General features: G+C 35.2%; 1 protein-coding gene across 2 annotated transcripts; it reads right to left on the reverse strand.

The window, feature by feature from the left end:
• Positions 1–44: 44 nt before the first annotated feature.
• LOC120632596 (serine protease snake-like) lies at positions 45–15,677 on the reverse strand. 2 transcript variants are annotated; one of them, XM_039902522.1, is made up of 9 exons: positions 15,579–15,677; positions 15,064–15,107; positions 13,898–14,003; positions 13,577–13,639; positions 6,742–6,812; positions 6,226–6,405; positions 4,298–4,505; positions 2,721–2,884; positions 45–325 (listed from the first exon to the last, which is right to left on the reverse strand). In XM_039902522.1, exons 1-9 carry the CDS (start codon positions 15,619–15,621, stop codon positions 80–82), a joined length of 1,125 nt encoding a protein of 374 aa, XP_039758456.1. In that variant the 5' UTR covers positions 15,622–15,677; the 3' UTR covers positions 45–79. The 2 variants fall into 2 exon arrangements, with proteins under 2 accessions (XP_039758456.1, XP_039758457.1); XM_039902523.1 differs by lacking the exons at positions 13,898–14,003; positions 15,579–15,677.
• Positions 15,678–16,138: the final 461 nt, after the last annotated feature.

Consider the following 16,138-nt stretch of genomic DNA (forward strand, 5'->3'; position numbering starts at 1 on the left):
ATATTTACTTCATAATTTGAGATGACAGTTATTTTAATTCTTCTTTATGTTTCTCTATTTTGTGCTTTTTGGTTTTGCATCACGTCACAAAAAGGAATCGGGCCTCATTATCCTCATGAGATCTAGTGATATTAATCGGCCATACAATATTTTCTATCCAGCCGACGAAACTGGCCACTCTTGTGTAAACGCTGGGAGTGTCTTTACGTGCGCATCCGAATCCAAACGATGTGACACCAACGATCTGGTGAATATTCCATGGAACAACAATGTAGTATGACCTGGGTAATGGAATTACAATTTGCAAAGGTCCACCAGAATCGCCCTGAAAAAATAGATTAAAAAGTTCACAACTAAATCAACTACACATTAAATTATTAGTGGTATGGCTAATATGTAATACTCAGCACCCTCAAAAGTAGGCGAGAAAGAGGCGATCTCATTGAAACTTATAAAATATTAAAAAAGTATTACAATATTCCAAATTTTAAGGAAATATTTTCAAAAAAGAGTAACCCCAGATTAAGGGGCTATGGTCTTAAACTTGAATTCCAGCAGGCATCGATTAATCCTTCCAAGCACTTTATCAGCAATAGAGTTATACAAATGTGGAATGCCTTGCCTGAAGATGTAATGACTGCAAAAACACTGAATCAGTTTAAAAATATACTGGATAAACATCAAAAAGACAAAGAGCACAAGAATTGATATAGAAGCATCAGCGAAAGCTGCTTAGTCTATTATATAATAATAATAATAATGTCATTTATGGACCTTTTGATAGTCCGAATAAAGTCACCAGTCTGGAGAGAAAAGTACTAGGTGACGGCTCACAAAAAGAATTTACATAGATAGATAGGTAGGTTCTTTAATAAATATTGTAAACAGTGATACAGGAAAAATAAAAATGCCCAAAGGCGGTCTTATCGCTTTAAGCGATCTCCTCCAGACAACCTTTAACAATAGAAGAAAATAAATGATTATGGAAACGGGATAGTGCCATATTTGGCGTAAGAACACCTGGTGACTCTTGTAAGACTATATTATTCTCTTCAATACACAAAATCTCTTTATATGTATATTATAAGTATTTATGTATTTCATCAGTCATCCTAGTACCAATAACACAAGCTACGCTTACTTTGGGGCTAGATGGCGATATGTGTATTGTCGTAGTATATTTATTTATTATTTATATAGCGATTTGGTCCAGGCAACCGACAATGGCTAAAATGACAAATACAGAAAATAGCTAGGTGGTGCATATATACATATACCCATAAAATAAATATTTCATTACTTAAATAAATATGTGTAATATATATTTATTAAAATAAATTATTTATTTAAGTAACGAAATGTCATTTTTCTGAGAGTTTGCTACGGCTCGGTTCGACGTTAATCTGACTGTTGGTGGACTTTTGGACTAATTATTGTTGAGTCCGAACGCCCCCGCGACCTTGGTAGGGGTGCGAAAGGTATCAGAAATTGGGGCCCACTGACTTAGTCGTGTCGGGTACCAGCTTTTATGTCGAAGGCCTAGACACTTCTGTACTCGGAAATCATAAACAGACGATCTAGAAACTTTACGAATTATGCCTCGTCTCGGAATGAATTGTATCGTAGTTCGATTTATTGACAAACACGTTAAGCAACTGTAAGGTTCTTTGCAACATTTTATTTCATCATGTTTTTAACTATTGATATTAAAGTAGCGTTAGTTTTCTAGACTCATATAACTAGCCTATTAACGACCCACTTCTGGGCACAGTCCTTCTCTTCCAGAGAGGGTCATTCCCATTGAAAGCATAGACGCCACGCTCTCGAATTTGGCGGGCTTTTTTTATTGGAGTTTACTCCTTAAGAATCGATTTTCATATATAAGGCGCCCGGTATGAGAAAAATGTGAGGAGTAAAATCTACTGATGAATGACCTCGTTACGTTTTCACTTTGCGACGTTGCATGCCCGGCAACTGTGATGCGCAAACGTCGCTTTCGTTTAATTATCTTATTTTTCCTATTTAAGTTCCTTGGTAACTTAAATAAAAATACCGAATATTATCTACGAAACAAACACGTAAATATATGGGACAGAGTGAGATAGAAAACATTATACATTTTTATTCCTATTCTTGTAATGGAAAATAAATAATAAACATTACATTTATCCTAATAGTTCAGATACTCTACATCCACCTCAATCTCCCGTAGGCTACTTTTAAGAAGTTACACTTCCGCCGTGTGTGAATAAATTGCACAGGATTTTTAATTTACCCTTTCATATGGTATTAATCTTTATTCAGCTAAATAAACTCTTTTTGTGTATTTTTCGACAATCGTACTTAAGGAGTAAACTCCAGTCGTGCGTCGGAGCTGACACAAGCCTAAACGTTCTCTTCAAGACACGGGGCTTGGTGTTCCTAACGTTAGCGTGGTACTGAGATTTTTTACTTGAAAAACCCGGTCCCAATATCGGTCAATTTATGCTTAGAACTCAATTTGAAAACGTTTCTTTATATTATAAGATAATATAAACAATATAATCATTGTTAAGAATTATATTGCTTCGGTGCCGGAGCGCAACTTGCGTAGAGAGTAGGTATTTCCGAAGTCATTTTCTGTACTTATTCATTTAGAATACTCGCCTGAGTGACCTTCTATTGATAGACAGATATGACTGAGACCTGCCACTTTAGTTCGCTAATCTTTATACACTTACCTGGCAGGTGTCGATACGGCCAGACTTGTCTCCAGCACAGAGCTGGTGACGCATAATTCCCTGCCACTTCCTATTGTGCCTGTACTTTAGTTTGCTGTCACAATCAACTGAATCTACTATTCTTATTTCCGCCTTTTGTAATATGGGAGATGTCTTCAGAGTGTCTGTAAACGACAAATATCTATATTTAATACATGAACAAAAACTTTGTTCTCCTTTTTACATATTGGATTGAAGGCGTTACTTTGCGGAAATCCGTGATATGTTATGAAAATTAAGCTTAATTTGTTATACACCGCGAAAAGCAGGAGAATCTGTTTGGTGCAATTTATAATCGCTTCAATCTTTTTTTTTTTATCTATTTATTTAAGGGACTTTTATAGGTTATCTTCAATCCTTATACTCCACACCAAACAGATCTTCGGCAATGTACCCTCTAAACATGTTTCGCATAATTTTCATAATACCCCTTTCTACGAAAATTGCGCGTACGGAGGATTATGAAATTTGTCACACACACACACACACACACACATTTCTTCATGGAGAAGAAGTGCAGAACGCATTCTTTTTAATTATGCATAAAAATACATTACACTACCATTTATTTGACACACAGGCATAGTATATCGTGATATGATTGTTTCCTTACATAAGACAAATGAACAATGTAGCCTTGGCGAGATCTGTGATTATAGTAGTAACATAGTATCATATGGCAAATAATAATTGTCTTTATTGTGTCTCATTTACAACGGATTCTTATAATCTAAGGAACGGTAACAACTGTGTTAGTTAGAAACTGTGTTACAACTATTAACGCCCACCTCCGGGTTTGCTTAAATACAAAAAAACTAAAAAAAAGAAAAATTAAAATATTACAACTAAAACAATACAATTTACAATTTAATAATGTACGTGTTCGTGTATGCGCATGCGTGCGACAGTGCGTTTGTGTATGTGTGTGAAAACCAATTGAAAATATAGAAGAAGTATCGTATAATCTTTGACAACAAAGCTTTAATAATATTCAAACTTATAATTTAATATTATAGTCGAAATTCGAGTGGCCGAGCACTAGATTATTTTAGTTATTATTATTCTATATATATATTAATCTTAGTAACAATGTACATGAGCTATGGCGATGCGATCGACCGTAACAATAGGAAGAGCCTCCGCCTAGACGATGTTGTGCTCGGTGACTGAGGAGGAGGTGACTGTATACGAGTACATAATATGGTAATTTGTGAAAACTTCCATAGCACGATGTAGCATCTTGGGGCAGCATCTAGTTAAGTAACGTGCAGACCGCCACAAAACTCAGCTATGTGGACTATAAGTCGTACCACAGTGACGCAATGTTTTTTTGGGGTATATGGGAATGCGAGAATCTACAGTCGTCGATTTTTCCTTAGCACCCACCGACGTCCAGTTGAATTTAACTCATACCATTAATCGGTTTCTACGCGACATCGTATCGAAACGCTCGACAACTCAGCGGCACGTCATTGCCGGTAAGTTGGAAACTAGCTACGGCCGAAGCCTCCCACCGGTCATTTATGAAGGTTAGTTACCTTTTTCAGTGATTCCCCAACCAGTCAACTCCCCTGTCTCCGGATTATCAAATGTAGTCCACAAGCAAGCGGGGTGCACTTTCCAATTGAAAGTGGCCTCTTCAACAAGTTCTACGAGTGCGACATCAAAGTAGTGTTGAGATGGCTTATATCGGTGATGATTGATAAATCTACGAATACCGATATCATAAGCTGGACGTCCGTCGACCTTCAACATTAAGATAAACCAATCGTGTATAACATAGATACACATATATAATATACAAGCTTCTACCCGCGACATCGTGGACTTCAGAATTGGGTCTAAAGCTTCCCTCCCAGAGATCGGTATAAAAAGTACACATCCTATTCCATAGCATTGGTAAAATGCATACCATATTTCAAAGCTGTCTGCCCGCGGCATAGCTTGTAAACAATTCAAAATTTTCCCACGGGAACTACTTAAGGAATCGGGATAAAAGGTAGCCTATGTTCTTTTCCATGTCAAAGGCTACATGCACGCCAAATTCCATCCAAATCCGTTTAGCCGTTTTTGCATGATTGAGTAAAACATTCACACTTTCACATTTATAATATTAAAGTAGGATAATATGTAAAAATATTATAAAGAGGAAATATTTCGTTTGTTTGTTTAATTTGCAATCAATAAATTTTAAAACTAATGATTTTAATAATTGTTTAACAATTACAAAACCATTGTATCTAAAAGAAAAGCATTATTCCGATCATGCTATATTTAATTACTAGCTGACCCGCGCAACTTTGTCTGCACCAAATCGGTTATTAGAGGTTTCAATATCATAAAAAAACTAGAACAAATTGCAACGCTACCAGGTCCAGTTTTATTTCCAAACTATGTTATTCGCGGCCGGGCGGCCCGCTGCATTTTATGACTTAAAAGTCACATGGCATGGCATCTTTAGAAAACATCGTTATATTTCAGCCAATTTACAGAAATAGAATGGTACGCATGCATTCAATCGTTGTGCCATATGCCTCGCGACTTGTTAGTATCTGTGAAGAGTTATGTCCTTCATCTCTAACAATATTTATCAGATCTTCATTAAAATTACACAATACATGCTTATTAGTATATACTTTCAAGTAAAAGAAGAATTATTAAAATCGCTTCAAATTTAACGGAGCTATAAAGTAAAATTGATAAAAATTTTCATCCCGTTTCTCGGAAGAAACTTATTGTTTATCGGGATAAAAAGTAGCTTATATGTTGCCCCCGAATACTAGCTACCAGTATACCAAATTTTATTGACATCCGTTCAGTAGTTTTCACGTGATGCCCGGACAGACAGACATACAGACAGACAGACAAAAATTAAATAAAAATCTGTTTTGGGCTCAGTATCGATTATAAAGCATCCCCCAATCAAATTTTCAAAATATATTAAATGTACAGAAATCTTCCAGTTACAGTTTTATTATAAGTATAGAAAATCAAATAATAATATTTCAGCCTGACATGAAATTTTAAACCAAGCCAGAATAACAAACTTTGCGATCGCTTTTATCCATCAATAGCACTGACCTCTTTTATACTGCGCTATAATAGAGGTCAGTGATCTATAGCGCTGTCAAAATGGCCAGTCATACACCAATATTATGTTCTACAAAAAAAACTACACTTTACAAAATATAAATATTTGATTGAATGATTGATAAAAATAATTATACCTTACTCGTTATAGGTCACAAGTCACAATTACACATTTTTTATAACACTCGCCCGAGAGTGGGTAACAAGTTGACAAATTATTATGTTGATGACAATAAACCGAGTTTAAGCATTTTCAGTTTAAAAGTTATGCAGAATTTGAGCTTTGCTTTTTAGTCCATAGAAAACATTTTATTTACTGGAATAATCTGTCCAGAATCTTTGATAAATTTTACTTATTCATTCGAGTAATACTCACAGTATCCGAAATACTTTTAGAGCCTAGCCTTACAATTTTTGGCTCAACACCTGAGACCGTTGGATCGGTCTTCTTCACACTGGAGCAATGGGCAGCCGTCAGCACAAACTTCTCACTTATAAGGGAACCTCCGCATTTAAAAATCCACTTTCCAACTATCGCCTTCCACCCAAGAGCACTCTGTATAAAGTCACACACATTATATACGATGTCTAACAGATTTCCAGACCGATTTTCGGCCACGACTACTCGGATATTATAGAGAACAAAAATGTATGTTCAATCACAGGTGCAAACTGTATTCCCTCACTCTCATAGTCCGATGGGAGGTAATCACGACCGCAAAGAGACCAGACGAAGGACCGACATCTTTACGTGCTCTTCGAGGCACGGGACTGAAGACCACCAAATTCCAAAATCCAGGCTGGTAATAATAATTGCTTGATGGTAGAAGGCTTCGGCCGTGGCTAGTTACAAACTCTACCAACAAAAAATTTAAATATTTATTTTTATTACCATATGCGGATATTCACCGTGTGCCGCGGCGCCACCTCCTAGTAATGCTGTTACTCCTCGTTGCATTTCACCTGTAACAAATCAGCCCATTGGCGCAGTGGACCTTGCCCGAGTCCAAGGCCGTGGGTTCGATTCCCACAACTGGAAACAATGATGAACATCAATGTTTTTTAGTGTCTGTGTTTATCTGACGGCCGATTGGCGCAGTGGACAGCGACCCTGCTTTCTGAGTCCAAAGCCGTGGGTTCGTTTTTCACAACTGGAATATATGGAAAGTATGTTGAACAGGATGTTTTTCAGTGTCTGGCTGTTTATATGTATTTTATAAGTATCATGCAGAAAATGCAAAAAAATGCAGTCATCTTAGCACCCATTTCACAAGTTACGCTTACTTTGGGGCAAGATAGCGATGTGTGTGTTGTCGTAGTATATTTATTTATCTGTATATATAACTAATAAGCATTTATGATTTGTTCATATAAAATATATTCAAATATTCATCAGTTAGTACCCATAATACAAGCTACGCTTATTGTGCGGCTAGATTGTGATGTGTGTATTGTCGTAGTCACAGATTAAAGAAGATACAGAACCCTTTATTTAGCCGTTATTGTGTCCAAAAACAGTGAAAACGCCCCGCGTTCTCTATATAATAGATTAATGCTAGATAATAAAACTTTTCCATTTTCACCCATTTTATGGTGAACGCAATAATTACTGTTAACTGCTGATTTAATGAAGTGACTAACCATCTTCGAGAAACACTACTCAAGTGTAGTGGTTTTTGATGCTTCAATATAAGTCGTGTACACGGTTTCTGTATGTTGTTAACTCTGTGATACAATCTGTGTATTTTTTTTTATTTCCATCGTGTAACCGAATTACAAAATAATGTTGAAGGACGCATAAGTATATTTCATAAGGAATTACCCTGTAAAAATATTAAATCAAATTAAGCTACGGCTCTCCTACCGTCCATGCCGAAATTAGTATATGCCTTTCACATCAGTCTTGTAGCGACTGTAGCGTCATCTAGTAGGAAACGTTGTAGTTTCGATCTACTTTTTCAAAGGTCCATATTTCAATGAGACACGTTTGAAACAAGAGATGACACATTGCTTTTTTATAATTTTTATATTTTTTATTAGTGCTTAATTGGAGAAAGCGCTCAGGCCGCGATTGCCAGAGTGTCGCAGGGTCAAATCCTGTCGGTTCCGAAATTTTTTTATAAGCATTTTAAATTTATAAAATTGATAATAAAAAATATTAATATTACAAAAGAAGCATATTTATTTTTCCACACAAACAAATTCAAAACATTCTAATTGTGTACTCATGACAACCCTATTGAAGATAAAAGACAGACACACGCATAGTAATGAATAAGTGATAAGAGTCACAGAGTGAATACCCATCGAGATAGCAGTCAAGTGCTAACTGTGGAATACAAAAAACATACGGGGCAGTCTTTGGGGACTGAGAACTGATATTGTATTATCCTCCTTTCATTATCCTCTCAGAGAAGTAGAGTAAACTATGAAAGTGAAATTCAAAGCCTCAATGATGTAATTAAACAATTGGAGGACTCACTTAAAACTGTAACCATTAAATATGAGCTATCACAAAGGCAGATTGATGAACAAATTCTGGCAGCTGATGAGTTGTTAGCCCTAGGTACCTACAACATGGCTCGCTTTGAGTCTTTAGCAAATAAATGTAACTGTACTCATGAGATACCTATGACTAACCTAAAATTATGTGATACAGTATCTTCCAACCAATTAGAAACATGCCTGGAGCAGTGCACAACTGTCATACCAGACCCTTCACCTTTATTAAAAAGTATGCCTAAAAAACAGACAATTATATTTTCCGACATGTTAGGTAAAGGTTTTGGACCTATTATGAACCATTACCTTGATCACTCAGTGACTAATAGATGTTCACCGGGGGCTAGTTTAGATTATCTTATTAATAGTTTGAATAGTGACTATTTAGATGTAAATAAAAATGTTGTTCTCTTAATAGGAGACAGTTTGAATGTCAAAAAGCATCAAATTATAAGATGCATTGATAAATTACTAGCTTTACATAGTAAAACTCAATGTAAATTCGTTATGTGTGCCTTTCCTTACTGTGGCACATTTAGTTCAAAGCAGAATGAACATATTTATAATTTAAATTTATTAATTTATAACCTGACATGCCGTCATAGTGACGCAGTTTTTTATTTTGACATCAATAAATCCATGTCATCCCTATTGTCTAGAGATAGTTTAATTTTATCTAAGAAAAGTAAGCATCACTTGGCATCTTTACTAGCTTACAACTTAAATGATACTGTTACAAGTATTGTAACTAAGTCTATTGACACCTCTACATATATTGTACTTCAAGTACCACCAATATTTCTAATATTGACCCTAGTACTTGTTCTAGTACTATAATTAATTCAAATAGTTATTTAAACTAGACAGTGAGACAACGGGGAAGCTCTGTAATCTGAACATTGTACATCAAAACATACAGAGCTTCACCGGCAAAGAATTAGAAATAGAACTGTTTGTTGAAAAAATCAATATACACATATTGTGTATAACTGAGCAATGGCTCACTGGAGCACAAATAGCAGTTAACATCAATAACTTCAAAATGTCAAGTGTGTTCTTTAGAAAGACTGCTATTCAGGGTGGATCCTTAATTTTCGTACGCAATAATATAACATGTAAGGAGCGAAAAGATATAGTTAGTCTTTCTGTGGAGCGCATAATTGAACTGTCTTGTGTGGAGCTGGAGCGTTTTATAATAGTGTGTGTGTATCATCCCCCCTCAGGTGATTTCAACCAATTCGAGGATGTAATGGAAGATGTCCTTAAGCGATTGTGTATGTCTACTAAAAATGTAATAGTATGCGGGGATTTCAATGTTGATATCTTATTACATAATACTACTACGACTAGGTTGTTAAACTTATTTAAATGCTTTAATTTGAATAATGCTTTCGATGAACCTACTAGAATCACAGCAACTTCAGCATCTTGTTTAGATAATATTTTTTTTAACTGTGATATCTTAGGTAAATCGATTTTAAACAATTTAAGGTCAGATCATTGTGGCCAACAAATTACTGTTGTTGGTACAAATAGAAATAAACATATTGTTAAGTACAGGCCGATAACTCAGAGTAAACTGACGCGATTTGAAGGTGAAATATCAGCCAAAATTCCTGCTCTCTTTTTTGAAAACTGTCATCTCGACAATCTTTATCGTACGCTTTTCAATGAAATAGAAACTGCATTTAATAAAGTATTTAATTTTAAATACATAGATTCTAATAAAAAAATGAGGTTTAGTGATTGGGCGACTATAGGCATTTACAAAAGCAGGGATAAGTTGTATGAGCTATATGATGAAAAACAATACAATCAGACTCCAACTTTCCTTGAATATGTAAAAAGTTACTCCAAAACATTTAAAAATGTTTGTAGACAAGCTAAGTCGCTATACATTAAAGATCGGATAGTAAAATCTGAAAACAAAATACAAACAACCTGGAAAATTGTTAATAATGAATCTGGGAAAACTAAATCTCGAGACGGAAATTTTGAATTTATTATTAATAATAATATGGTAACTACTGATACAGAAGTTGCTAGTACTTTTGAAAACTTTTTTCAGAATGTTCCTATTTTGTTAACAGATTCACTAAATTCCTCACCTACTGCAGCTCAGAATTTATTAAGAGGCAACATTAATGAGTGCAAAGTTTTATTTCATTTCAAACATATAGATGCATCGGATATCAGTAAAAACTTCAAGTTGTTAAAATTAAAGAAAACAGGTGATATATGGGGAATGTCGGTAAAGGTAATATCTCAAATTATTGACGTCATTGCTCCTCTTTTAGCCATAATTTTCAATGAATGTGTTGATTTAGAATGAGTTTACTATGTTTCATTAGGTTCGGGAAAGTACCTACTTTCCCGAACCTAATGAAACATAGTAAACTCATTCCTCTATTTAAATCTGGTAATAAAAATGATATAAACAATTACAGACCTATCTCAATCTTACCAGCTCTTAGTAAGATATTTGAAAAAATTATATTAAATCAACTCTTATATCATTTTAATGTAAATAACTTACTACACCCTGAGCAGTATGGCTTCACTAAAGGTCGTAGCACAACGGACGCAGGCGCTAAACTTATAAAACATGTTTATGATGCCTGGGAATGTTCACAGAACGCCATGGGTGTTTTTTGTGATCTATCTAAAGCTTTCGATTGTGTTGATCATAAAACCTTGCTTCTTAAGCTAAGCCACTATGGTATCCAAAACGTTGCACTAAATTTGGTTGCCTCTTATCTCAGCAATAGAACCCAAAGAGTTTGCATAAATGATGCAAAGTCTCAGGGTTCAAATACCTCAATGGGTGTCCCACAAGGCTCGATTTTGGGTCCTTTTCTATTTTTAGTGTATATAAATGATCTACCGTACCATGTCAGTGGAACATGCGACATTGTATTGTTTGCAGATGATACATCTCTAATTTTTAAGACTGATAGGAGTAAAGATAACTCTGACGAAGTAAACCGTGTTATGTCGCATGTGTCGCACTGGTTTACAGTTAACAACTTACTTTTAAATGCAAAAAAAACAAAGTGTGTCGAATTTATCTTACCAAATGTAAAGAAAATTGATAAAAATATAATGATAAATGGTGAAACACTAAAAATAGAGACTTCCACAGTTTTTCTGGGCGTGACCTTGGATAATAAGCTACAGTGGGGTGCCCATATAGATTCACTAGCGGGTAAACTAAGCTCGGCTGCCTACGCAGTCAGAAAAATTAGACAGATTACTGACGTTGAAATAGCTAGGCTAGTTTATTTTGCGTACTTTCATAGTGTTATGTCCTATGGAATCTTGTTATGGGGTAAAGTAGCTGATATCGAAACTATATTTATATTGCAGAAAAGAGCTGTACGGTCAATATATAAACTTAAATCACGCGAATCCCTCCGTGAGAAGTTTAAAGAAATAGGCATACTTACTGTAGCTTCACAATATATTTATAACAATATAGTATTTGTAAGACAACATATTAGTCTTTATAAACAAAAAGTGGACATAAACAGTCGACTTACAAGAAATGGTCATAAATTAGTGTCATCTGCATATCGTCTGCGTAAGGTACAGGGATCATTTGTGGGATTGAGTATACGCTTTTATAATATGATTCCTAAGGTGATTTTGGACCTGCCAATGCACAAGTTTAAAGAATTTGTTAAAACACATTTATTACAGCGAGGTTACTATGCAATTGATGAATTTTTTGATGACAAGGTTGCTTGGAAGCATCCGGCTCCGCTTTCAGCTCTCACAAGATAGAAAAATGAATGTTAAAATGCAAAATGTAAATTGTTGATGTTGGAAAAGAGCAACTGCTGAGTTTCTTGCCGGCTTCTTCTCGGTAGAATCTGCCTTCCGAACCGGTGGTAGAATCACTACAAACAGACAGACTTGACGTTTCAAAAGTGCTTATATTAGGCCTACTTGAAATAAATGAATTTTGAATTTTGAATTTTGAATTTTGAATTTTGTACACAACGCACAAATTATAACCGAAAAAATACAGGCTTTAGAGGTTTTTGACATTATGTACTGTTTCTAAGACTTATCTGTGAAACCGAAACCCTGACAGTTTCTGTATAAACCACTGCCATAGTTTTTATTGGAAGAAATCAGACCGAGCCCTAACATCACTTGCAAAATTAAAATCAAGTTACTACTGTCACTTTATTAGGTTAGCGTAGGTACTTTGGGCGGTTTGCGGTTGTGTGCGAAACCGTTCCCATAACCCAGTCACCAGGCGATGAGTTTGAACACCGTGGGGTTTTAGTCGGTAAGATTCCGGCATATAATCTCAACTAATGTTGTGCGGAATTGTATTATTATCCAAACTAACCCACATTTTTATTGCTAATTCTGGTGTATATCTCTTACTAGGTAAACTCAGAAGTTGTCTCAACTTAAAACAACGAGTAAAACCGATACCTAATTACAGTTCTCAATATAATACCGAGCAGTTTTTGCTGGCAAATTTTACAGTTTTCATCATGGTTATACTATAATTTTTACATTATTCGTTACTCTCGCAATGTAAAAATTATAGTTAATTATTATTATCATTATTATTTTAACAATTTTATTATTGTGGAATAGTTAAATATTGGATAGAAGCAGGCGTTATTTTCGGAATTCCATGATATATTATGATAATATCCATCTCCCCGTGGTAGTATCCATGAGGATTTCCCCACGAGAAAAAAAAAAGGAACTTTGGCCGTGTCGGTCTTTTATCTTCAATAGGGTTGTCACAATTATAATGTTTTGAATTCGTTGAAAAATAAATATGCTTCTATTGATTTATTATTTTTACAGGGTGATTCAAAAGTATTTCGTTATTCAGTTACAGGGTGTAAAAGGTCGGTGGATTTTTTATTTTACTAATATATAAAGCTGAAGAGTTGGTTTGCATGTTTCCTGGAGATGATCTCAAGAGCTCCATTTTGAAACAAATATTCAGTGTTAACAGAAAATTTGCTGAGGAAGGCTATAGGCTATATACTCGTATTATCACGCTAAGACCAAAAGAGGCGTAGCTCCAATGAGGAATGTTTTGAAATCGGGATTATTTTTCATTTTGCGTAAACCGTTAAACTTTCGATAAAATCATGTATCATAAAGTTGCCCCTCTTCAAAAGACCACGACAGCATATTGACATGCAGCATATATCGACCGATAGTTGTTTATGAAATGAGTTGCTTACATCTTATTCTGTTTTCATATCTTTGTTGAGCGTACTTTATTCGCCATATATATTCCATGCACTCTGCAATCGAAAAAGGAATCCTCATAAAAAATGTGGCATTTTTTTGTCATGAAATTTAATGTTTAGGTACTTATACATCAATGGTTCAATTTCAAGAAACATAATTGTATCTACACCTCGAAAAAATACTGACATAAAGCAGGAAGATGGTAAAAAACGGAAAAATATTCTATACGAGACATTAAAATTAAGGTGTCAGGGTAAAGCAGAGCTTTTGTGCATATATTAAGTGCACGCCACTGTGTACTGGATACTTACTCACTTCACTGGTTCTACGTCCCAGCGTTCTATAATCTGGCAACATAAGTTCCCGATCATCACACAGGTCATCGGGAAATTCTACTCTCACATTTTTGTATGGGTCCTGAGAATTATGAAAGAGGAAAAAATCGTTTTTGTTTTTATTCCATTACAAGTAAGCCACTGTCTAAGATAGAAGCGGGCTAACCTGTCGGGGAGTATGACAGTAAAGAGTAATTGGTTTTTACGCGACATCGTACCGGAACGCTAAATCGCTTAGCGGAACGTCTTTGTCAGCAGGGTGGCTACAGCTGAAGCCTCTCACCAGACTAGACCAGAGAAAATCAGAAATTATAAATTTCCACATTGCCCCACCTGGTGGTAAGTGATGATGCAGTCTAAGATGGTAGCGGGCTGACCTGTTAGGGAGTATGGTAGTCATACCCAGTGGCGTGCATAGTTAAGGGTAGGCTTTTAATAACTCTTACAATGACTATCCGTAAGTTTTTTTAAAACACGTACTGGAGATTTTCTCCATTTTATATCATTTGAATACCAGATGCATACCCTCTATGCTTGCTACTGGTCACACCCCTAATAGGTCCTACGCGACCACGCACCGGAACACTGAATCGCTTGCGGCAGGTCTCTGTCGGTAGGGTGGTAACTAGCCCACGGCCAAAGCCCACCACCAGACCAGAGAATCCAGAAGTTAGTTAAGAATAAAGTTAAATCATGATAGTCATCATATCAACCCATCACCGGCCCACTACAGGGCGCGATGAGGGTAGAAGGGTTTAAGCGTGCAGTCCAGCATGTTGGGCTACGGCTTAAACCGTTTTGTACTTCGCCCAGTACGGATTGCACAAAAACATGCAGGTATTCTCACGACGTTTCCTCCACCATCAAAGCGAGTGATATTTCAATTAGTTTTTACATAAAATAAATCTTAAAAGGCACATTACTTAGAAAACTCAGAGGTGCGTACGAGTGCGTTGTTAATTCGAACTCCCCGAAAGTGAAGCTGAAATCTCTACCACTAGGCTATTACCCCTTCTTTCGAAAAATAATAAAATTATATTATAAATAAATATACTTTGATAAAAAAAAAATCTAAAGGTGTTCAGGAAAATAAATTAACCTCTCCACCAGATTAGTTCTAAGCATTACTTAAGATAACTTACCTCCTTAATATAATTTTCCAACAGACAAACACCAGTAATATTTACTGCAAATATAAAATGTTTATTATTAAAGCGAATTCTGGATTTTGATCCCTACTCATATTATACACCAGCTGTTTACCGCTACACTTTTATTAATCCAGCTACAGGAACCGGAAACCGTGCATTTTTCCGGGATAAAAAACTACCTATGTTTACAATCTATCTCCATTCCAAGATTCAGTAAAAATGGGTCAGTAGTTTTGGGTAAAAGAGTAACAAACATCCATCCCTCCATCCATCCATACAAACTTTCATATTCATAATATTAGTAGAATCGGACATAGATTATGTTTATTTACTAATTTGTTCTTCTTTCACGCAGCAAGAAAGCAACAGATTTATGAGCCGGTGAGTGATAGTCATTGGGCTAATTTTTAACACGTAAAATTGTAAGTTTCCTAGACCGGATTACAAAATCAGTAGGAAAGATTGCCTATAATATATCTATATAAGACAACTCTGGTTTTACTTACCAACAAAATATATAACAACAAAAAGTCCGAAATTCGTTCTCATAATTTAAAATGTATTTCAACACATTTAAAACGTCGTCACTTATTAATGTAATACAGATGTTTATACCGTTTGAATATTATTTCCTTAAACACAATAATAATTCTTGATAACCTTTAGTGGCTAGATTAGCTTTATAAATACCTATAAAAACGACTCATATTGTTTGGTATACCTACTACATTTAATTTATTTAACATTTTTAATGCATTGATTTTAATTATCATAAGTAAGCAAGCCAGCCTCTCCAAACCCGTTTTCATAATAAAAACATAACATTTTAACAACGATAAGAAATTGTTCACTTGATATTTAGTTATTTATTAGTCCAGTAACTAGGCTAGATCGTAATAGGTAGTATAACATCTCAAAGGTGCTTTATGGGAGAAGAAAAAAAATCTATATTGACAATAAAGAGGAAACAGTTTTTTTTTTTATTTCAATGGAATGCTAATCTCTGATTTGATAGTCGAGGAAGGTTAGAGGTTAAACATCCTGTTTATGTTTCAAATTTATACTT

The sequence above is a fragment of the Pararge aegeria genome, chromosome 20 (genome assembly GCF_905163445.1).
Source record: "Pararge aegeria chromosome 20, ilParAegt1.1, whole genome shotgun sequence".
In the NCBI taxonomy this organism is placed as follows: Eukaryota; Metazoa; Arthropoda; class Insecta; order Lepidoptera; family Nymphalidae; genus Pararge; species Pararge aegeria.